Source organism: Microtus oregoni, unplaced genomic scaffold (genome assembly GCF_018167655.1).
Source record: "Microtus oregoni isolate MIOR12 unplaced genomic scaffold, Mior012 000000F_ref0000247, whole genome shotgun sequence".
NCBI classification, from domain to species: domain Eukaryota; kingdom Metazoa; phylum Chordata; class Mammalia; order Rodentia; family Cricetidae; genus Microtus; species Microtus oregoni.
In genome coordinates this window covers 80,129,733-80,154,805 of record NW_024543059.1, presented here as the reverse complement: position 1 = coordinate 80,154,805, position 25,073 = coordinate 80,129,733, and the positions used below count along the sequence as shown (strand labels likewise).

Below are 25,073 nucleotides of genomic sequence, written 5' to 3'. Positions count from 1 at the left end.
ATAGAATAAATACAAACAAGCCATACAAAGATAAAATATGAACAGAGAGTCAGAATTGTTTATATTATTGTGTTTTCTTTGAATTTTTTGACTTTAAAGAGCTAAGTAACCAACATATATATTTTAAAAGTATCTTGACTTCAAAATTTGAGTCTAAGGATACGTTGCTTTGGAAAAGAGGTTCTTCTTTTATTTCCACAGAGGATGAGAACCTGTGGAATTCCTTCAGGACTAATGTATTTTGATGGACAAAAGATGCCCCCAAAATTATGTTGCTCAACAAAAAGCAGGAAGCAGTTTGGAGAGAACTATGCCAAATATTGTTTATAAATGTTTGTTTACATTTAAAGGAAGATATGCTATAGAGATTTGCATTGGTATGGATCTTGGTTTATTGACACAAATTTAAGATCAATTTTGATATATGTATATTTCTCCTCTTGATTAAGGTATAGTGTTTGTGCATCTCATTTAAAAATGTAATGTATAATTAAGAAATATAGGTAATAGATAATCATCTATAATAGTCAAGCTTGTAGTCATATTATTTAGATTTTTCTAGATTACAGAGATGTATTTCAGATAGATAGGTATTCTTCAAATCTTTTGGAGACCTTCAGAATATGGCATTTAAAATGTTTTAATAACTTAGCACATTTTATGACACTGAGTCACATCTGCTCCTGGAAGCACCAGTTACTTCAAGAGGAAGAGGGGCATCAAAGAGGCTACTTAAAGAGTTTGCAAGCCATTTGGACAAGAAACTGCACTTGCCTGGACTGCTTGATGTTATGCTATGTGAGCTGGACATGTGGGATCCACAGAGAGATGACTGCTAAACTTGCCTAGAGGTCCTTTGGGGTTCCTGCTTCATGAAAGAGTCTACCAGACATTCTGCAGGACACAGAAGAAAGTGACTGACAAACTGCCAATATAGGCAGAACTGTCTTTGAAATTTCCTGCTTCATGAAAAAGTCTGCTGGATACTATGGACCTGTAGGCTGAAGATGGATGCCCCAATGGTACAGAAGAACTTTGGGTGACTTTCCAGGCAGTAAGATGTCTCTGTCAATTCTAGAGTTTTGGAAGTTGCTTACAATGCACTTCCTATTTACTTAGGTAATATTATATCTTTCTGGAGTCTTTGATGGAGTTGAAGAATATATAGTTTTCCTTAGTCATGATAAAAGTTAAATTAGATATAAATATTGTAACTGTAATTCTTGCTTGATAACTGTTTTGGTATATGTAATTTTACTGTGTTAAAGTTAAAACCTTCCTTTTTATTTAAACAGAAAGGGAGAGGTGATATGGGATTCCCTTCTGTATTCTGTGAATACCACTGGTTAATAAAGAAGCTGTTTGGGGCCTGTGATAGGGTAGAACAGAGCTAGGCAGAGAAAACTAAACTGAATGCTAAAAGAAAGGAAGTGGAGTTAGAGAGAAGCCATATAGCCCTGCTGGAGCCAGATGGAACTTTACCCAGTAAGCCACAGCCATGTGGCGATACACAAATTATTAGAAATGGGTTAAATTCGGGTGTAAGACTTAGTCAATAAAAAGCTAGAGCTAATGGGCCAAGCAGTGATTTAATTAATACAATTTCTGTGTTGTTGTTTTGGGTCTAAGCAGCCAAGAACAAACAAATGGCCTCCTACTACAGTCAACTAAAGAGATAGGCAGCTTACTGAGTGGGAGAAAGAAATTTGCCCTCCTACTACAGTCGACTGAAGAGGTTGGCAGCCTACTGAGTAGGAGAAAAATTTTTGCAAGCTATACATTTAATAGATGATTAGTATCTAGAATAGCCAAAAAACTCAAATACCTAAACATCAAGAAAGCAACTCAACAAAGCTAGGCTGTGGAACCGAGAGAGTTCTTGAAAAGAAATACAAATGGCCCATAAGCAGTCTAAAAAGTTTTCAACAGCATTAGCTACCAAAGGTACGCAAATTAAAACTACCTGGAGATTCCATCTGCTGGCTAGCGTCTTGTCAGCTCTGCACAAACTAGAGCCATCTGAGAGGTGGGAAGCTCAGCTGAGAAAATGCCTCCATACAATCAGCCTGTAGGCAAGCCTGTGGGGCTCTTTTCTTGATTAATAATTGAGGTGAGAGTTCCCAGCCCATTGGGGGTTGTCCCATCCCCTGGTAGGTGGTCTTGGGGTAGATAAGAAAGCAGGTTGAGCAAGCTATAGTGAGCGAGCCAGTAAGCAGTGCTTCTTATGGCCTCTGCTTCAGTTCCCGACTCCAGATTATGCCTTGAGTTCCTGCTGGGAGTTCTGTCAGTGATACAGTTGACAGGAGAGCTATAAGATGAAATAAACTCTTTCCTCCCAGGTGCTTTTGATCATCATACTTTATCCCAGCAATAGAAATCTAAGACACAATATTACCCATTAACAAATCAAATGAACATTGACAAGGATGTAGGGAAAGGAGACACTTATTCGCTGTTTGTGGGAGTGCAAGTTGGTGAAGCCACTAGAAATCTGAACAGAGGTTTCTCAAAAAACCAAAACTATACCTACTGTATGACGGAACTAAAGCCACTCCTATAGATACACCCAAAGGTCTGTTTCCTACTACAGACACTCACTCAGCCACGGTCACAGAATAGGAGGAAGTGGAGTCAGTTTAGATGTCCATCAGCTGGGTAACAAAAATGTGCTCTATATTCCCATGGACTTCTGTTCGAGTGTAAAGAAAAAAAATTAAATTTGCAGGGAGATTGATGGAACTGGAAAATAGTATACTAAATGATCTAATGATGGTAAAGTTGAGGGGGGAAAGTTGGGGTTAGAGGCTTAATCAAGATGGGGGTATGTGGACTGAAGAGTGGCAGACGTGGATTAAATGCAACAAAACATACATAAAAATCTTTATCCAGTTCTACTCCTTTATAAGCCAATATAAAAGTATGCAATTGTTTCTTAAAAGGTGCTTAAGCAGAAATACCCTGCATGGGTTGATAAGACTCATGCCAGAGCCGGGTGGTGGTGGCGCACACCTTTAATCCCAGCACTTGGGAGGCAGAGGCAGGAGGATCTCTGTGAGTTCGAGGCCAGCCTGGTTTACAAGAGCTAGTTCAAGGACAGGCTCCAAAGCTACAGAGAAACCGTGTCTCGAAAAACCAAAAAAAAAAAAAAAAAAAAAAAAAAAAGACTCATGCCAGAACACAGGGTTATTAATCAGAAATCTCAAGGCCAGACAGAAGACACTTCCCTGTAAGTTGGTCAAGGAGGCCCCAGAGGCCTCCAAAACAATGCTGCAAGACTCCAGTGGTCTTACCCTGTGCTGAATACTGCGTGCTGCAATACTGATATACCCATCAGAGCACGCCCAGTGATTTAACACTGAGACAGATGTCATGGGGATAACCAGCTGTTTTCTCACTGGATTTGGAAACTGCTCCCCAGGAGAGACTCATGCATGATACTGTAAACATGGTGAATAATTCAAGGTTAAGGAGTTCATAGGATCTATTACTGCTGTTTTGCTAAATGCTCCTGTTGTCAAACTACTGTGTAAATATTTAAGCATACATACATATGTATTTTTTGTGTTCTATTTATGAAAATATTTACGCTCATCCTTGACGAGATAAAAATCTCCATTCTTCTTCTACACTGCAAGGACAACATTGGAAGTCAGTTGCTGAGCCAAGAATGACCAAAGCTCTGGGAGTGGGGAAGCGTCTGCTGCCACCTGGTGGACATTACGCATCGTTTGCATTAGTGCCTCTAGGCAGCTTCAGAGCCCGTCTGTCCACAACCCCCAAGGAGGAGCGATTGCAAACCCTTAGGAGTCTTAATTAGTAAAGTTGACAGATGTTAGAAATGGGTTTCAGAAAATGTGGTGCCCAAGCAGTTTGTACCAAAATCACCTGTCGGTATGTTAGATGACAAATTCCTGACTCCCACCCAGATCTAGTAAAGAAGTTCCTAAGGTGTGGCCCAGCACCCATCTATCCTAGGGGAATAGAAGCTGAAAAACCAAGTGTTAAAACACCAGAAAGTGAGCCAGGCACGGTGGCTCATCCTGCCATTTTACACTCTAACTGCAGAACCCACAGGATTCCTTGGAGTTCCCTGCTTACTGGGCCACAGAGTGAGAAGCTGTCTCCAAAACATTAAAAAAAAAAATCCCCATCCAAAGCTCCAGATAAATAAAAACACCGAAAAGACAACACTTTACTCAAACAAATGTGCTATGTACAAAGGACTTAGTCTCACTGAGCTGATGAAGTACCAAATTAAAATTAAAAGCAAATATTTGGAGTGATACGTTTACTTTGTTTCAATGTTACGGGTGGAGCTGCGTCACTTTGAGCACGAAGTTTTCAGTGCGAAGTTCTTGGTTTGGTTTGAGACAGAGTCTCATGAAGCCAAGGCTAGCCTCCAAACTTCTCTGTAAATGAAGGTGACCTTGAACTCTGTTCCTACCTCCACCTACCTCAGGCTGAATTATCAGTTTACACCATTAAGCTGGCTTCAGAAGCAGGCATTTCCTAACTGAGATTCCAGCATCTATGGAGGTCATAGTAGGCCACCGTGAAGAATTGCAGTTAGCCAAACAGGACAAAAATTAACAGGCAGGCCAGGTAACCAGGCCACCATCCACTGGTGCTGGGAGTGGTAAGAAAGAAAGAAAGGAAGGAGGAAGGAAGGGGGAAGGAAGGAAGGAAGGAAGGCAGGAAGGAACCTGAAACCTGATTCTGAAGGACTGATTTACAACTCTCTGGCCACCTGCTCTGTCCTGCCTCAGCTTGTTCTGTGGCGAATCTTAGGTGGAGTGGCTGGCTGTTGAGGGCACACTAGAAGAAAAATGACCACGGGTAAACCAACACAAGACCAAGGTGTGGCTTTTTGGGTTTTGTTATTGCTATTAGGACCCGGTTCTGTGTTGTGTTTGACTGTAACTAGATGTCACACAAGGAAAACTAAGCAACGTCAGTTTAATTATATTCAAAAGAAAAAGTACGCTGGATCTAAATAAAAATTCCAAATCAAGGCTTGTTTTGATTTGTCATTCTTTTAAAGATCAAGTCTTCTGAGCTCTGACTTCTGCTTCTGACTCAGAAACATTCTCAAAGTTCCAGGAAATCCACAAAAATTTCCTGGGCTGCTAGGTCCCTCCCTGCATCGCTTCTCAGACTGGCTCCCTGCCTTCCTGGGAGCTGGGTGCCTGCTCTGTGGAGGCCTGAGTTTCACTGTGGTTTTGGAAAGCAACCATGCCTCTCAGGCAAGGAACACAAATACTGCAAAACAGGTCGGGCTGTTGACCCTTCGTTGTCCTACGTGACTGCCACAGGCCCAAGACAGTGAGCAGCAGTGAACCCGGTCAGTGGGTGCGGTCAGCACACTGAAGGCTTGGGCGGCTTCGGGAAAGGCGAGTAGGGGTGTCCCACTTTCTATATGACAGGTGATCCTACTGAACCTTATTCAGAAGGCTGCCTATTTTACTCTGAGAATATATTTGACTTACCAAGATCTCTCCCGCAAAGAGTACTCTCCAGATTGCTAAGCGTAACATATTCACTCTATCGGAAGCATTGTTTTGAATTAAACATTATCTCAAAAATATTACAAAGGATTATCTCAAAAATTCATCCTGGTCTCGCCTTAATGCTCACTGAAACTATGCCAGCGCACCTGGGGACTAGAAAGCAGAAAAATGAAAGCAGCTGAGCAGAGAGGAAACGTGCAGGGGGAGTGGGGCTAACCGGGTAGGGAGTGGGGCTGGCCGGGTAGGGAGTGGGGCTGGCTGGGTGGGGAGTGGGGCTGGCCAGGTTGGGGGAGGGCACGGAACACAGGCAGTTGAAGCTCTGGATGAGGTCAGAACACTGGATTTTTCAAGGATACTCTGAACTACAGAAGCAAGAACAAATCTAAAATAAACAACAAAAATCAATGAAGATGGACCTCTCAAATATTTTGGGAAATGGATTTCTGATGTCCATATGAGATTTATACAGATACTGGACAGGGTCTCTAGCCCAGGTTAGACTCAAACTCCTTACATAGCTGAGGATGACCTTGAACTCTTGCTCTTCCAACCCCAACCTCTCAAGGGCAGGCATTACAGGCATGCACTACCAGACCCAGTTTTTACAGAGCTAGGGATTGATGTGGGGGTGGGCCTTGTGCACACAGGTAAACAACTGAACTACATACACTCCCCTAGTTGTGAGAGTTCCCCTAAAAGTAAGATTCATGCCAACAAAGAACCCACAGATCTTGTCTGGTAACATTTCCCTGCAAAGTTCCTGAAATAACAGTTCTGGTTTCTGGCGGGTGTGTCGTTAATAGAAATAACAATGTCTAACGCTCGCTAAGTGCTTTCCATATGTGAGTGGTTGCTCTATACATGTAGTGCACATTCATTTGCGTAAGCTTCATTTCACAGCTGAGATCCTGGGGTATGGAGAGGTACAGTCATTTGTTTAAAGCCTTGATACCCACAAGAAACAGGGTTGGATTAAGATGAAGGCAATTTTGCTCCAAGGACACACTATTTTTTTTTAAAAAAAGAATTACTTATTTTTATTTATATGCCTGCCTGCGTATGTGTCTGTGTACTACAAGTGTGCAGTACCACCAGAGGCCAGAAGAGGGCACTGTATCCCCCAGGAATTGGACTTACAGTTGATAGCCATGCTATGTGGGTGCTGTGATTCAAATTCTTGTCACCTGGAAAAGCTCTCAACCTCGACACCATCTCTTGGCCATGAAGGACACACTCTTATCCACTATAAAATGGGCCACTGGTCTGGGCACAGTGGCCTGCACTTGTTATTTTAACACTTTGGAGGCTGAGGCAGGAGGATCACAGAAAAATTGCAGGCTAGCCTGGGTTCTGTAGTGTGTTTCAAGGCTGTCAAGGATACACAGTGGGAGTCTACCTCAAAAATAAAAAACAAATGGGGGGGGGATTGCCTCTGTATGCTCCAAGTGTACATGTATTATCTCATGTACTGCATGGAATTCACTTAAGACAGCGGCTCTCAACCTATAGGTCATGACTCCTATAGGGTTGCATATCGAATATCCTGCATACCAAATATTTGCTCTGCGATTCATAACAGTAGCAAAATTATAGTTTATGAAGTAGCAATGAAATAATTTTTTGGCTGTGGGTCACATAAGGAACCATATTAAAGGGTTGCAGCATTAGGAAGGTTGAGAATCAATGACTTAAGGAGTAATTATTTTGTTATTATCCCAAATCAAATCATGTCCCTATCCCCTCTCCAGCCCTAGGTATGGAACCCAAGACCTCACACTTGCGGGGCAGTTACTATGCTATTGAGCTATACTTTACCCCCAAAACATGGCTTTTTTTTTTATAAAATGCACAAATTTTTGTTATTTAGTATCATTCTCTTTAAATTTTGAGGGTTTTCTTTCTTTGCTGTTTTCTCTTGGCCCCTTATTGTCCTGAAACCAATGAACACAGCTCTGGTAACTTCTGAGACTAGAAGCGGTGGGCGTTTGGTGGGTGTTTGGAGGACTTGGTCTGGCACATTCCCCTGAAGTGTAAGGTGTGGACTATGGTTGCAGGGAATTATTTGACAGGGGCCGTGCTAGCTAAGTTTATGTAAACTTGACCCAGGCTAGCGTCATCTAAGAGGAGGGACCCTCAATTGAGATAATGCCTCCATAAGACAGACTGCAGGCCAGTCTCTAGAGCATTTTCTTAATCAGTGATTGATGGGGGAGGGCTGTGCCCATTGTCAGTGGTGCCATCCCAGGCTTGGTGGCTCTGTATTCTATAAGAAAGCAGTCTGGGCAAGCCTTGGGGAGCAAGCCATAAGCAGCACCCCCATGGCCACTGCACCAGCTTCTGCCTCCAGGTTCCGGCCCTGTGTGGGTTCCTATTCTGACTCCCTTCAATACTGAACTACAATGTGGAAGTGTAAGCCTTTCTTCCCTAGCTTGCTTTTGGCCATGGTGTTTCATCGCAGCAATAGTAACCCTGACGAGGACAGCGATAGTTGTGTGTGGTGGGGAATCTTCCAGTGGGGTCTGCACAGCAGGAAGGGATTGACGCCTCAGCGTACATCCAGGGTGGCTGCTGGCTCAACGGGAAGTGTTGCTCTCAAGCATCCCAGGGATAAGTACTTGTATCCTTTGAAACACCAGGAACTGCTTTGTCCCTCATTATTCTGCCCAGAATCACTGCTGAAATGCCAAGAGTTATGGGTTTTGAAATAACCCAACTTCAAAGACTGCCTCGTAGGACATTTCTTTGAGCTACACATGGTCAGGATGGCATAAAGCCAGGGGACTGTCTTAATCGGCCCATCTGCTTGTGTGTACTTCCCTTCCCTACATCACCAACCCTCTTCTCAGATTTGGTATGTTTTATTTTGATTTTACTTTACTGTTTTCATTGCAGGGATTGAATCCAGGGCCTTACACAAGTTAGGCAAGTAATGTACTGCTAAGCTACATCCCCAGTCCCAATCTACCATCTAAATCACACCCCTTGCCTAGCCCGCCCATGTAACCCAGCCACACAAGCTCACTGTCAGAGCCATTTTTTTTAAACTTATAAAGTAGATATTTCTTAGAGATTTATTATTTTCATTTCTGACAAGATGTCATAGCCTATAAATTTTTGGACTGTCTTATGCTGAAAGTGGGGTCCTTCCTAAAGCCGCTCATTGTAGCCAAAGCCATTTATATGGCACAGGGAACTGTATGGTGAGTTTGCTTGCTCAACAGACAACTAAGGGGTCTTAAGGAGTGAGAACCCAGTGGAAACCATACAGTCTTGTATGGAGAGTACAGCCTTGGCTGGCAGGCATATAGCTAAGACTTGTGCACTACCCCAAGATCAGAACTACCACAGAAACTTCAGTAGCTCTCTTGAGCCCAAGAAAGCAGGGAAACATCTTACAGTTTGGTCAGTAGATCTGAACGGTAGACCTAGCAAACAGTACCCTCTCTGAGTTTCAGGTGTTTCATAGAGAAGGAAAACACCTCGGCTCTTGGGGCAATTCCAAGGAGTAAATGTGACATGGCTTAAGGAGGCAGGCTGCACACTGAGTTATCCAGGGCACACTAGCTCACAGCATACAGCCTAGGGCAAGGTCTCTAGCCTCTATGCCTCGGAATCCCATCTACAGTCCATGAAATGGGCACGAGAGATGCTATACAGGCCTTACCTGGACCACTGGTCAAAAGGATAGTGTGTAAAGGATACTCAGCGGACTGACGGCTAAAGGTTTTAAAAAGACAGTATTATCTTTACAGTTTATATAAATATTTCACAGACTGCCTGTCATATAGCAGACGACTGATACATTAATTCTCCTATCTGCCTTCTGCCTTCAACCTATCCCCTCAGAAGCTGTGAAACTGTGAGAATGGCTACCCCGGCTTCGATCCCCAACTGCCACCCTGATATAACCAAGAGTCTTGATTTCCTGGTGTGTGAAAATACCGCTCCCTCCCCAAGTGTAACAAGAGACAACCCTGTACTCTTTGACGTCGACTTCCGAGAGGAAGATTTTCCTGTTTATTCCTACAAGGCGCATTTCTTTCCCATGCATGGCCAACTGCAGCCCTTGGCCTTTAGACTGTCTCTCAGGAACATACCAGGGACGTTTCCTATGAAGCTGAGAAGGCGGGAACCCAGGGATCAGATCTTTGCAGTGTGCTGGGACATCTCTGAGTGTTCCCATCAGCAGAGGAAGGCTGAAGGGCAGGTCTCGGGAGAGTTGGCTTCGGGACTCTGACCAACCTTATAGCAGCAAGAATGAGATAAACAAAGACCCCCACAAGGATCTTTACATGGAAAAAAACAGTGAAGAATAAAAGCAAAAACTGATGTGTGTGCCCATAATGAGAAAAGTCATTTATAGGGTCCAGCAGAAGCCACCCTCTGAGTCTTGATTGTACCCTGTTAGCTCCCAAACTTCTGATAAAATCAGTTATCTAATAAGTGTCTGATAGGACTTGACTGTTTTTCCTCACAGTGATCTGGGGGATTGAACCTGGGAACCTATCTCTGCATACCTGAGAGACACCCCTAACCCCAGATTTGACAGTGTTAAAATTAAAATTCTCTTCATCCAGTTGCCTCTGAGTAGATCTTTGATTTCTGGGTGCCGAGTGCTAGATTGCTAGCGCATATCACATGGGCACACACTTTAATAATTTTGGAAACAGGCTTCACCTGATCACGTCAAGGAACCAGTTATGTCTCAGTGGTCCTGTGGAAGATGGCGCTCACAGGGGGATAAGTGGTGTCAGGGCCCTGTGGGAATTTACTGGTCTGCTTTGTGGCTCGAGGCCAACCCTGGTAGGAAGTCAAGAGAAGAATTTCACTTGGCATTTTCCCAGAATGCTTGTCGACTCCTCCAGCAGCTTTGAAGTGCTCACAAAGGTCTTTGTGTCCCCCAGAGTCCAGAAATATGGGACACAAGACCGGAGAAGGTCAGTGTTTCTGGGAATATTGGTTGTTGGAATTCACATACTTTTCTCATGATATGTGTGTATGTATGTGTGTGTGTGTGGTGTTTAAACTTTAAAAAACAAACTCAACAACTCTGATTTCAAGAGTTGAATGTGTCCTCCATATTTCCTTCCGAAAGCATGTCCAGGATTGAGCATTTGAGAAAACAGGCGCTTGGCTGATGACTGATTTCAAACACCCTTCCTGACGGCTGCTGGGGGCATTGTGGGTTCTGCTCTAAGTAACTGAGGTGACACCCAGTAGGTACTGACAACCCCGAGTCCGGCGCTCTGAACAGGCATGACTGGACATGCCCCAGAGAGGTTTGTAACAAGGACCCTTGGTGTCCTCTGTCACAGTGACTGCAGTTGGGAGAGCTGTCTGATATGTTCGTTTGTCTCTTCTGTTCGTGCATCTCTTGAAGAGGATTTTGTTTTTTGTGTCCCAGATGTGACTAACGGATGCTAGCATATAGGCTGTGGGATAAACCGCAGCTGTTCTACACTGACAGAGGTCAGCACCAACTAAGACAGCATTTTTAGCCAGTGGGCCGAGACCCCTTTGGGTGCTGAATGACGGTTCCACATCTCCTGCATATCAAATATGGACATCATGATTCATAACGGTAGCAAAGTTACAGTGATGAAATATCAACAAAATAACGTAATGGTCAGGGGTCAGCACAACATGAGGGACTGTGCTAAAGGGGTGCAGGATTAGGAAGGCTGAGAACACCGTTCTAGACTAAAAGATGCCAGCTTATGTTAAGTAACTATTTGGAGCTTAGACAGGGTTCATGTGCCTGAAAACCAGTTGCTTCTTATGCATATTAAATAAGATGGTGGTGGGTGTCATCGTCAACAATCCTTGTAGATAGTGCCATTTTCCATGTGCGAGAGCGGTCACTCAAATGTACATTATAAAAACTAGTTCTAACAATGTGTCAGTGGATAGCCTAAATACACAGGCGGTGTGTCGCCCCTTCTCCACACCAGGCACGCTTAATAGCGAAGTATTAAAAAACACACATATTATCGAGGTATCAAAGGCCAGTGAGTGCTCTTGGGTTCAGGTGTCAGTGCACTCCCTCCAGAACGTGGGGCAACGCTGTGCTTGTATTTGTATGCTCTCTGCCTTCCTTTTAGAATCTTCCACATTGTACGCACTTCCCCCAGCACCACTCTCAGAAGAAGAATTTAGCATAGCCCTTCAGCCAATCAGTGGTACCTCTCAGTGAATAAACAGGCAGCGGGTCCCTCTGGGTACAGTTCTTCAGGAACCCAGTACAAGGCGTGCTCAGGGATCCGTCATCGCTGTCATTGACAACAAAAATTGACTTCCTGAAGAGTGGAGGAGCAAGCAAAGCAAAACAAAACCAACCAACAAGGAAACAAAAAGGAAAGAAAAAAAGGAAACCGCTTTTCCAGACTCCCCACCCAGCCAACCAGCTGACCCAAAAACCTCCACCCAAGCAAAGCCAGGACCCAGATTTGAAGGTGGGTGCAGCAGTGATTAGAACCCAGAGTTCTAACCTCCTACCTTCCACACTGACATCTTTGTCATAACTCCAACACAGGGGCGGGGGCTCGCAGAGCTCCTTGGAGGAGGGAGAAGAGGAGGAAGCCCATCTTCCTCAGGGAGTTGGTTTGGCCTTCTTTCCACACTGGTCTTTGGTGAGTTCATCTAACTTCCACCCCTTGACCCTGTGGTCCTGGGCCACCTGGAAAAACTGTCGATACTGAGTCTGTATGTTTGGCATGTCTCTTAGAGGGGTTTCTAAACCCACAAGGGGTCTCCAGAGAAGACGACAGCATAGCCATGGTAGCTGTGCCTTTGGTTTTGGACTGCAGCTCGTGGCTGTGCCAAGATCGCTGGTCAACAGGAAGCACAGTCAGGACACATGTTATTACTGAACACCATAAACCACTGCAGAACTGTGGACACTTTGGGGTCACTACGAGCAAGAGCTCTTTGGAGCCAAGGATTTCAAATTAACTACCTGTCAGCCGTCAGGTAGAGCACCCATAAGTTCTAGGTCTTTCTTCTAACTCATGCTAAGCGATTTTTGGTTGTTCCATAAGATAAAAAAATTCATGCCATTCAATGAGCTGCCTATACAGGCAATGAGTAACACAAACACACTGTCGTCTAAGGGGTTGGTCTTCGTCAAGAGTCTTACTAATTGATTTCCATACAGGCAAACAGACCAAATCACTCCCGGTAGTTGCATCGCCAGCAAACACAACAGGTGGTTTTCTAGAGAGAAGCGGGACAGCGAGTTCCACCGCTCAGCAGCTGACCTACTCCTCCCTACATTTTGCAAATACCTAAAACTAACAGTTTGACAACGGATGCTCCCAAAAAGAAATGGGTACTCTCCAAAGGGAAATTCAGATGCTGTAAGAGAAACCTTAGGGAGATGATTAAGGTTAGAGCAAAGTCATATGCAAAGCTTGTAAGGAATACAAGGAGCAGATAAAGAAGGTAATAGTTTAATAGGATAGTGGAATACAGCAGAAAGGCGGTGACAGAGGAAGGCAGGAATACAGGTATCTTGAGACTGGAGTGCTACTGTGTTCTCTCAAACCATGAAAGTCTTTACATGAAATCTCTAGACACATCCATGCCCTGCCCACAGCAGACCGTTTTCCCTGGAGCTGTCAAAACTGCTTTCTACTCCTCTCCATGAACTCACAATGAATAGTTTCCATGGTTGGATGCGCCCAGACTTAAAATAGACACGAGAAAGGTCTTCAGGTTTGCGATCGGGGCCATTATTAACCTCGTCGCCAGCTGGATGACAACATGGTGTGTAACCAATCCAAATTCACAAGGTAACCTTGCTCAAAACTATGCTGGCTCATCAAATGCAAGTAAGAAAATAAAGGTGCAAGAATAGAATTGCAAGGGACAGTAGAGGAAGCATGGGTCAAGAGCAAGCTGAACAGGAGAAGAAAGTCTATGAGGTCACCCGGACAGGCTCTCAACGGTTCTTGCTTTGTCTTCACGCACCAGCTCCTGTGGTCAGTAACTCTCCCAGTCCCAGTTAGGTGGCTTCTCAAAGCAAGTGTGTGACTTTCTGTCCATCCTCCTTTTGATGTTCCTTCACCCTACTGTGCTCCCCCTTTGCCTCAGCTGAGGAAAACAAACACGTGCTATCATGGGCAATGGGAGATACCCTCACAGCTCCCCAAGGAACTGGGCAAGGACCGCGGAAAGCCATTTCTAAGGATAACGAGGTTTCTCGCCCTGTCCTAATTACTTTATATAAATCTTCTGAAGTGAGTAAAGTGTGTGAGAACAGCTAGTAAGGGGCCCAATACTGAGTAAATGCCTGTGTCTAAGAACCTCCTTGCAAGCTATTGCTAAGTTACACAAATCTCAACAAGTCTCTTGAGTTCCTTCTCTGCGGTAGAACAGGTATCTGAGGTGACTGGCCAGAGCTGATTCCTGCCCTCCAGAGATTTCCTATTTCCTTAACACCAGAAATAGGACTAAAGAATGACTTGAGGGGAATCTCAGCCAGCATGCTGTATTTTCACCCTTTTGAGCCCTTCCACTAGGGGAGCACAGCTATGTTACATAAAGGCTGGGTTTCCAAGCTTGGATACACTGATTGCTGTCTTTGGCTAAAGCTTAAAATTACCTAAGTATCCTGCTTACTTGATGTAATGGCACATGCCTATTTTGGGATATCACAGATAGATGTAAGTGTGCAAAGAAAATAAATATATTTTAAGTCACACTGAGTTGGGGTTTTGACCCAAAACCATATTATTATGCTTCTTGGACCCAGACTGGGAGGTAAGGTATCTGAAATTACGTAAGTTGAGGATCGGCTAAGCTTTCTTGGGGACTCAACACTGCAAACAATTCATTTCAAGCAAAGCGGACACTCAGCTTCAGCTATGAGATCACTCTTCCGCAACCGATGGTTTCCACACCTGGACTGTGACACCGCTTTTCTTGGCTGAGAACTTCGGTCTTGGTGCCACAAAATAGGACGAGGAAGCCGATTCTTGCTTCGGCGAGGTGGGAACACTCACAGGAACTGGGGATGCGCTCACAGGCGAGGTGGGCTCCGCGAAGAAGGACGGCTGAGAGGGATAAGCCGGTACTGAGTACACAGACGAAGCCTGCGCATTGGTGGGAGAGCCAACGTTCACCTGTCTGGGAGGAAGGGCATGCTTCAGGGCTGGGCCTGAAGTGACCTTGACCGTTGACTTTTGAGGGAGGCTATCCTTTGCATCAGGAGGTTGAAAGGTAAACAGAGAGGCGTTGAGCTGATACGGTTGATGCTTCATGACATCCAAAGTGTTAAGCGGTTTCTTGCCCTTTTTCTTGCTTGTTTTGGAGGCCTGGGCGGTAGGTGGCTGAGACTTGATAGCAGCCAGTGGGTATGAGGGGGAATGGATCGGATTGTAGGCCATAGGAGGGGGTGCTCGTACATTCGAGGAGTACTTCCAGCTGGCTGGCAGGGACGGTGTAGGAGACTGGGCCCGAACTGCGTGGGCCTGCACCGTGTCGGAATCTACCACGTACTTCTCCATCCTTGACTGCCTTTTAGCAAACAGCTGGGCTCCTTTCCCGCTCATTCCAGGAAGCTCATTGGATGGTCCCCCGGCACCAGCGTGAGCAGCATTTACTTGCGGTGTGGGTGCCGATAGCTTGGGTGTGTAGTTTTGACTGACAACTGCTGCTTGGGGTCCTTTGAAGGGACCGGCCAGGTTCAGTGAGCTCGCAGGCCGGGCAGGAGGGCAGGAAGGCTGGGCTATTTTGATGGAGGACACAGCTGTGACCTGTGGTGGGTTCGGTAGGTTTGATGTGGAGAAGACAGGACGCTGGGATGGAGCCACTCCTGGAGACCAGACTGGAGAAACTGGGGTTACTGGTTGTGAGGAGGATGACTTGACTGCAGGCTTTGGAGCGACGGGAGGTGGGGTCTTCTGCTTAGCAGAACTTTGCATGAAGTTACAAGCCTCTGCGCCTAAGCTGAGATAGTCTTCTTCCGGCCCCGAGTCCCCTCCAGCTCCAGTGCCTCGCTTACCTTCTGCATTTTGAAGAAGTGACAGGAGCTCAGGGTTGGGGCTCACTTTGGTTTCTTTGAACGTAAACATGGGTTTTGTTGTGCCTCGCCTTCTGGCTTCCTGCAGTATGCCTGTTCTTTTCGCCGGCACTGCGATCCTCTCGTCCCGGGAAGCTATTTGCTCAGAAGAATCGTAGAACGCTGGCTGTGACCATGGAGCAGGCTGGGGCCATGGCGGGGGCTGTGCTGGGCCAGTGATTGGACTTGCTACCCCTCTGGAGAAGGCTTCAGGTGGAGGTGAGACGGCAGAGTAAGGTGGTGGGGCAGGAAAGTCGGACATGGGGCTAGTCACACTCCGGGTTGGGGAGAAGGGTGCTGTTGGCTGGTTCATAGTTCCCAGGAACGGCTTGGCGGTTCTATTCATAGGGATCATCCTCTGGGCCCCTGTTGTCTCAGAAATGCCACTGAAGCCATTCTGTTGTGGCACATTGCCAAGACTACAGCCCATCTGGATGGAGCTTTCACTCACAGAGCTCTGCATTCTCACGGATTCCTCTTCCTTCCTTTTATAAGAAGTCACGGTTCTCAGACCGTCCGTCTGCAGCCCGTCTGGTTCTCTGCCTGGCAGTGTACCCGCCTTCTCCTCTTCGTTTTGGGCGGCGAACTGTTCCATCCTCTCTCTCTGCTTAGCAAACATGAGCGCCCCCTTGCCTGTGGTGTCTGGCAGCATCTCCATCTTGTCCCCTCGGCTCAGTTTCTTTTCAATGTCCACCAGTCCAGAATCCCAGTCGAAGTTCACAACTTGTGTGTCGTCGTCAATGTCCGACAGTAACTCTTCATCCACTTCTGACTCGCTCGTTCCAAGAAATGCGACTTCACTTATCTCGTCCTTGTCACCTTCCTCCTGGTCCTCCTCCTCCTCCTCTCTTTCAAGCTCGCCAGTACCGTAACTGATTAGGGTGTACTTCCGGGCCCTCCGCCTCCGCTTCTTAAACATCAACACCCCCTTGGAGTTGGGGTTGGGAGCATCCGTTAGAAGAAGAGCGATGCTTTTGCATTTAGACTTAGCTTCTTTCACTTGCTTCTCAGACAGACTTTCGCTCCTCCTGAGCCCTAGGAAAAATACACAGATTGTATTCAATTGATGAATGCAAGGACTAATGCATTGCAATTGATTCCCAATGGGGAAAATGAATATATACAAAAAATTCATATAATTGGGTACTGAAATTTAAAGAAATCTAACTCGTTTTCATTCATTCTACCCCTGTCCACGGTGTTTGGGGAGTGCACAGAATCAAGCACTGAACCACACACTCTTCACTGCTTTTCAGATTTGCACTTACATAATAGTAACATAGAGCCCAGCATATCTTGTTCCATTTCCTCACCCAAGCACAGCTTTATATATGCTGATTTATAACACAACTCAGAGCCCCCCACTCCCGTGGCTTCTTAAACTTTAATTAAAAAGAAAAATAGGTTGGGAAGTTCCAGTTAATAGGATATGATTGCATTAAAAAGAATATCCTTTAGGAACTTGAAAACAAGATGTACTTTGTACTGACATATCTAAAAGAAAAAATGTCAAAACTGAATTGCTTCGATGCAATGCATTTAAATATTTAAGTTTCTTCTTTTTTCCTTTGAGGGTCACTTCAAATCTTTCCATTGGGCTGCTGAATTAATATAAATTCACAATAGTGAATTAATAATAATTGACAGCACCGAGCTAATAATTAGTTGTATTTTAGAGTGCTGGAACATTGTGAAAATCTGTAATAAGCTCTAGGTTCAACACTATCTACAGAATTCTATAACTGTAACAGTCTCCTGAAAATACAATGCTGCTTAAGATGCAGAAAGAATGAGTACAAAGCTTGGGGATGTTTAAAAATTGTATGACTTGAGGTCTTTTAAACTGACATTGAAAGTGATCCAACAATTATGCCATAAAAAATAACTTGGCAGTTTTAAAATGATAAACTTTACATTTTCATTTTACTGTTAGAAAAAAACTAATGACAAATGAATTTATAGCATCAATTAATTGTAACCACTTTTAACGAGCATGATTCACAAATAAATTTTGTAATGAGTTAAATAAAAATACCAGAAGAATAAGATATTTCATGATTGAAATTAATTTTCGTTGTTAAAAGTCAGACTTGGTAAATCAAAAAAAAATGGAATGAAAGAAACTAATTTTGGAGTAATCTTACAGGTATTTTTCTGGTGATCCAATTTTGTGCAGACCAAATAGTTTAAAACGTGGTCATTATTAAATGTGATTCCTTTTTGACTAGTGATGTTACAGCTTATTATTAAACTGACAGTAACAACTGCACAGTGTCTTCTCGCTGCCAGCTTGTGAACTATGCGCATGCTGTCATAGCACTGGGGCTAATATGCTATATATGTGAGGGTGCCTAAAGGAGAGGGCGCGGCCACTGGCACATGCCAACACAGCTACAAATGCCTGTGCTAAAAATATGCACCCAAAGGAACAACAAGGGCTCGAAAGCTAATGCATGACTTTGGGAAACCAAGCTCACTGCTGGTGGGTACCGTCAGCCTTGTACCCTCAAAGAAAACCCAAAGTCGGTAAAACTTAGGGGAAAGAACTATATGTCCAAAAGAAAAAAAAATAGGAGCACTTAGTTGCCATTCTTGACCTCGTTCTATTTGTGACCCTAGTAACCCAGATAAAACAAAATCCGGCAGAGGCCTTGCATTAAGCCACATTTTCTGTGGGGGGAACCCTGAGCTGTCTGTCTGCCCATGGTTCTGGAGACCGAGCCTGGAAGGTGACGCGCACCGCCACCTAGTGAAGCTTACTCCACAGCAAGGATCATGTAACCTAACCGCTGGGCATCACACATGCCCCTGTCCATCAAACACTTCTGCAAGCATCATCAAGCCGCAGAATACTTCTTTTTTTTTTTCCCCCAAAATGAAGCTCTGCTTTTAATATCAGAGTGGAACCTGCGTTAAAGGTACTTCAGAAGAAGACAGAACTGTTTTTGTCATTTAAACTGAGTCCACTTAACTTCCAATACCCTTAAGAATATTTTAAACATGAAATGTCATAACACTCTTCAGCAGATAAAAGAGGCATGTTGTGTATTTCTTTAACAGTTCCTGCATCTTTGGGAATAAAAATAAATGTTTATGAAAAACATTTCGATCTAATATGAATTTCAAATTTACCGCTTCCAATTCCGAAACTGGCATTTTCCACACTATTCAGATTTGATATTTTATGCATTAATTGAAGCATTAAAGATGGTAAAAAGGTCTAAGAAAAAAATCTTTTTTAAAAAAATTCATGCAGTTCAACTAGCAAAATATTTTAAAAGCCCAGCTCCCCAGACAGCGGCCCCCACCCACGGCAGGACTTACGAGCATGTCGCGCCCTGTGTTTGTGTGGTCTGCTGTGATCCTTTCCCGGGCGTTGATCTTCCCCCTGCTCGGTGCCTTCTGGTGAGACGGCAAAGGAGACCAGAGAAGGAGGTGCTTCTGACCGCCCTCCTTCCACCCCAGAAGCCACACACCCCTTTCCTGCCTGCAGCCTGCACTCCTCCGCCTTCTGCCTGTCAGAGCAGTCCAGAATCACTTCCACCTGGGGCAGCCCTGGGCCTCCTGCTTCTCTCCCTTGGATCAGGCTCAGCTGCTGGCCGCTGGAGGTCTGGCTTGTTGTGCTGGGCAGGAGAGAAGAGTCTGCTTCCTCCTCAGGATCAGCGACCGAATTGATGTGGACGGTCCTCTCCTGTTGTGAGCTCCAGTCTGGGTCAGAAGACTTGGAATTCTCATTTCCCTGGAGAGTCACTATAGGGCCACTAGCATACTGATGTCTTTCCTTTGAGAGGGACAGTTGGAGCTCAACCACACGGCCCGGTTGGCCTTCTTCTGCCTTTTCCCTTAAGATGACCTCCTCTACCAAGTGTTCTTCTTGGGAGCCAAGCATCTGGGGAATTTTTTCTCCCGTTGTACATTCTGCATAACCCCAATCATTTCCTTGGTCCTCGGTTAGGGGAACTTTACTTGGGACTGAAGCGAGAAAGAAGTCTTTGCACTGGGTGTTTGTGGCTGGAAGAATCTGCAAGGTGGTACTTTCCATGGGTCCCTCATGTGTAAGATGCTGATGGTTTGTGTTTTCTGTTTCAGAGTCCAAAGTCTCACTTGTACCACTGCATGGTCTGCATACAAAAAAATAAATAAATTCCAAATAGTTATATCAGCTTGTGTTCCACCTGTCAAAGAATTTCCCAACACCAATGATGTCTCATGCATGGTTCAACAAAAATTCCCCCATAACTCCAGCGTATTAGAAAATAGAATTTGACGGCTCCTCTACATGGTTAACTAAAGATAATCAAGATAAAATTGTCTTTCAAGCACAATAAAAATGCTTGCAAAAAAACTTGAAACCTAAACCCATCTTTAATTCAGCCTTTATTTGTAAAAGCACAGGGTAGAGCTATGTGTGTGCCCCTCATTTGAAATTGTTTGGGTTTTCTCAACAAACTATGTTTGCTGTAGATGACCAGGAACTTCAGTGTCCCATGGAGTAAGTTTTGACCTAGATATCACCAAGTCACACAGACACATCCAGAACATCAGCTCAACCTTAAACTATGAATACATTTTAGACATGGTATACGCTTAACAGGATGAAATCGAAGTCCATTTCTTAGCTCTGGTGAGCATAGTAGGCCCCAGCCAAAACTGCTATGCAAAGAGTAATCCTGTCCATGCTGCAATAAATTGCTAAGTCATGTGGTACTTATAATCTGAAATGTTGTCCCTTCTCTTTGCAGTTGTCACTTGCAGCATTTTCCTTACAGAATCCCTGCCCCCAGACTGCTTCCTTAGCTCCTAAGGAGAGCAGAGCTATTCCACAGTCTCCTCTGATGAAAACCCAGCCACTTGTAGGCAGTTTTGCATATTTGCATTTATTTCTTGCTAAGTCTCCAAGCTCTCAACCCATTTGTAATAGAAATGTCGTTCTCGGGACAGCTATAGAAGTCTCCCTCACTTCTTACTTGTAACGTTTTCAGGCGGCAGTAGCCCTCTTCCCCTTCTTGCTTCCTGGGAGTGCATCCTGACTGCTGCAGGGATCAGTCACACAAGGGGGAGCTCCTACTTCTCTTCTCCTCAAAGGAAGTTACTTTAGAATTATGTGGATATGGAATTTCAGACCAATGGACAAAATGTTTTCGTCTAACTGTGATGTTGACTACATTTAGAAGAACCCAACAAAAGTCAAACCAAATGTGGCTTTCTCTATACAAGCCATCTGAAAGACTTTATAATGGTATACTATTTAAAAATTATAAAAACAAAACAAAATAACATAAAAGTAAGCCAGGTGGTGGCAGCATGCCTTTAATCCCAGCCCTTGGCCGGCAGAGTCAGGTGGATTTCTGAGTTTGAGGCCAACCTGGCTTACAGAGCACTTTTCAGGATAGCCAGGACTACACAGAAAAAAAAACCCTGTCTTGAAAAACCAAAACCAACAACAAACAGGACAAAACAGAAGCCAACAAAAATTATACTTTTTGAAACATTTTGTTAGCAGATTAGGATAGTCTTCTTTTCACTTTTTGCGACAGGGTCTTTACACTGTAGACCATACAGGCCTGGAATTCACTTCATAGCCTAGGCTTCAAGTCATGACTATCCTCCTGTCTCAGCCTCCTGAGAGATGAGAATATAAGCATGAGCTAGCAGATCCAGGTAGTTCATTCTCATACAGGAAATGATGAATAGCTCTATGCAACTGAGTTTGGGAGTGCCAGAAGTCGGAGAGGTTTAATCTAGCAGAATTTGGGATGAAGGCAGCTGAAGTCACTTCATCAATTATGCATCTGAGAAGAAAGCAATTTCAACTCATTCCAGCCTTAGAGATTGGGATTCAGACAAACAGCCCAGTGCTACTATTTCTTGGGAGCTAAAGTAAATGTATACACATGAATAAAAATCATAAAGCTATACGAGGGAGATACATACACACAGGTACTCAATCTCACCATTTGTACAATTAGAGACTCATTTGCTTTTGATTTTTTATGATTTTAATAACATCTAAGGTAATAAAAATTCAGTATTAAAAGGCTGGTTTTTGTTTTGTTTTTAAATAGTGTTAGCCAGAAATTTCAGGTTAATAAGGTCACACTTGGGTCCTCTGACTGTCAGTGATATGACTGAGGACTGTTTAGCTTCAGGAACATGTCCAGATGTCCACAGTGCTGTTGCTTTGGGTCTCATAAAATGAAAATTTCATTTGAATCTTTAAAATGCTGACTGATTTATTTGACTATTTTATGTGCCTGTGAGTGTTTTTTGCCTGCATGTATATATGTGTACCACATTTATGCCCAGTGCCCTTGAAGGTCAGAAGAGGGCCTCTAATCCCCTGGGACTGGAGCTACAGTTTTGAGCCACCATGTGGGTACTAAGAATTAATCCATGTCCTGTGTAAGGACAACAAATGTTACTAAGCATTGTTCCAACTCTCCAGCCCAATTAACTGCATCATAGAAATTCAAGATACTTAAGAGAAAAACAAAAAAACATGAGCTAGCCATTCGGAGCAGCGGAGAACAAATCCATTTATCTCTAAAACGAGGTAGGTGCCTAGGTTTGAGCGTTGAACCAAATATTTTTTCATGCGATAGCATCGCAATGGAAATGGGAACCAGCAGAACATGTCCCAGACTAATGTGTTCCAGAGAAACTGGCCTCATTAAGTCAGTAAGGACAGTAAACACCGAAGGGGAATAAAGCAGAAAAGGTTGATTCCCTATTTGTATGTGGATTCTTTGCTCCGGGGAGCTTGGAAGTCTTCAGACCTTTAGCAGACTTCATCAGAATGGTGCCTAATACAGAAACAATTCTCCCTTGGCAATATTCCTGATACATTGTTTGTTTTGTTTCTTTTTTTTTTTTTGCTGTTGTTTTTGTTTTGTTGGTTGGTTTTTAAATAGTTACTCTTGGTTGTTTGTTTGATTTTTCACTGGTTACTTTTAAAAGCAAAAGGCAATATTGTAAGTAAGTGGGATCTTAAGAACTTGATGAGTGAATGTTTATATATGCAACACACATGCACTCATATGTACATGGCGCACACATGGACTTAGATAACACAGGGTGGTTGGGGGGGGGTTTCTTCTACACTGTAAATAATACTTTGATAGCTCTGAATCTTCATCTAGCCTGCTTTGCCATTCCCAAATATGGTCGTATTGGGAGTCCTGAGCAGTGAAAACTTGCCTTTAAGTTTTTTGTCTCGCACCGCAAGGCAGCATCTTTGTATAATAATATTATATTGGTCAACAGTTCAATGCACAATTATTTCCAATTCATCTTCAAATCTAAGAATTATAATCCTGACCTTATAGAAACTCTTCACCTTGGAAATGGTGTTGTTGTTATGGTTAATACACCAGTCTTTCTAAAAAGGTGGTCTAAAATACCTAAGATTTTCAAACTCCTTGACTTGACATAAGTATTTGCAATAAGTATTTGCAGTTAATTCTCAACTAGCCAGAAAGCCCCATTAAGTGGAATTACTCATTTTCAAACACTGTGGTGATCTGTTTGATCTGTTTAACTGTCCTGGCTTTCTTTTCTGACGGAGGAAGGTCATTGGCTAATAAAGGAACTGCCTTGGCCCATTTTATTGGTTAGAAGATAGGTGGGAGGAGTAAACAGAACAGAATGCTGGGAGGAAGAGGAAGTGAGCTCAGACTCGACAGCTCTCCTCTCGGGGGCAGACGCCTCAGAGAGACGCCATGCTCCGGCTCCTGGGCAGACGCACGCTATGAAGACCCTACCCAGGATGGACATAGGCTAGAATCTTCCCGGTAAGCACACCTAGGGGCGCAACACAGATGATTAGAAATGGGCTAAATTAATATGTGAGAATTAGCCTAGAACAGGCTAGATAGAAATGGGCCAAGCAGTGATTAAAAGAATACAGTTTCCGTGTAATTATTTTGGGTAAAGCTAGCCGTGGGGGCGGCCGGGTGCCGGGGATGCAGCCCCGCTGCTCATATTACTACATTTTTCTTTCTTCCTGTCTTCCTTCCTGTCTTCCTTCCTTCCTTTCTTTCTCTCTCTCTCTCTCTCTCTCTCTCTTTTTTTTTTTTGGCTTTTCAAGACAGGTTTTCTCTGTAGCTTTGGAGCCTGTCCTGGAACTCACTCTGTAGACAATTCCGGCCTCAAACTCACAGAGATCCGCCATCTGCTTGCCTCTGCCTCCCAAGTGCTGGGATTAAAGGCAAGTGCCACCATCGCCTGGCCTGCCCCGACTTTCTATGTAGAACCATGAACTCCCTCATAACTGACAGTACATATGTTTTTAGACCCTATAATCATTCCCACACAGCTTCAAGCAACAAATTTGCTTTACCTTTTGATAAGCAAGTGGAGAGAGTCCGTTATGCTCTCCATAAGTTTGATGACTTCAGGGTAGGTAAGGTCTGCACAAGGGTTGCCATTGATGGACACCACTTCATCCCCCTCACACAGGCCAGAGTCTGACGCTTTGCTCTGACTTCGAATCTGAGCAGAGAGAAAAAAATAAAAAATTAGGTAATAGTTGGAATCATATAACAGGTAGAAACTAGGCCATCTTCTCCAAGAGAGAAGAAAATTATGGCCTGCAAGTTATGAATCCAACCCTGACTTTTACTTCACCTGCTAACCTGTAAGTCTGTCTTAAACACATCTCACCTCTCCCAAACACACACACACACACACACACACACACACACACACACACACACACACACACAATTTATGACTACCGTAACCACACCATTTAATGCATAATATTGTAAGGAAATAGGAAACAAGCAAGTCAAACCATCATGAAGAAACCATGAAAAAAATAAAGAATGAGGAAGAACCAGAAAAGATGCTGGGTATTTATTTCAAGGCAGAGAGTGACCACAGGAGCTTGGAGCTCCAATTTCAGGAAGCAAATGTTGGAGATGGCAATTAAGACAGATGAAATATGCTGAAAACCACCCCAGTACCCAAGGAGATCACATGACTAGGATATTAAAGAGTAAGGAACCCTTGATTAAGAGGAACTATTCAGCCAGGCATGGCGGCCAATGCCCTTCAGAAATTTGGTTCTACATAGATTTTTCCAGGTCAGCTAGGTAGGGCTACTTAGACAGACCCTGTCTCAAAGCAAAAAGCCCACCACTAAACAAACAGACAAACAAAAAAACTAGTCAGGACATAGAATTAAGGACAAAGTTTAGCAAAAAGACAAAAATGATGATAATTAAAATGATGAAAATTAGAAATAATAAAAAATAGAAATAGCAGCCATGCTATATAAGGCCTACACCACATTCCACCACCAATACAGACCTAGAAGGGGCTCTAGACTATAAGTATAATAGCAGAGGAGTCTCGTTAGCTCGATAGTGAGCAGATGCTGGAGGATAGCATCTAGGACCCACTGACATGCTTCTTACCCTCAGGCTACCCTTCCAGGCTCATTCCCCAGTTCCCTTGTGCAGAGGTCTCTGGAGACCCAAAGGCTGGGTCATGGTGGTTGGAGC

General features: G+C 44.0%; 1 protein-coding gene across 1 annotated transcript in view; it reads right to left on the bottom strand.

The window, feature by feature from the left end:
- Positions 1–25,073, bottom strand: part of Synpo2 (synaptopodin 2) — a 142,466-nt gene that overhangs the window by 18,188 nt on the left and 99,205 nt on the right. Inside the window, exons 2-4 of the mRNA XM_041668623.1 lie at positions 23,906–24,057; positions 18,892–19,688; positions 14,408–16,602 (exon numbers count right to left, since the gene is read on the bottom strand). Coding sequence (XP_041524557.1) covers positions 14,408–16,602; positions 18,892–19,688; positions 23,906–24,057 — 3,144 coding nt within the window. The remainder of the gene's footprint in view (positions 1–14,407; positions 16,603–18,891; positions 19,689–23,905; positions 24,058–25,073) is intronic.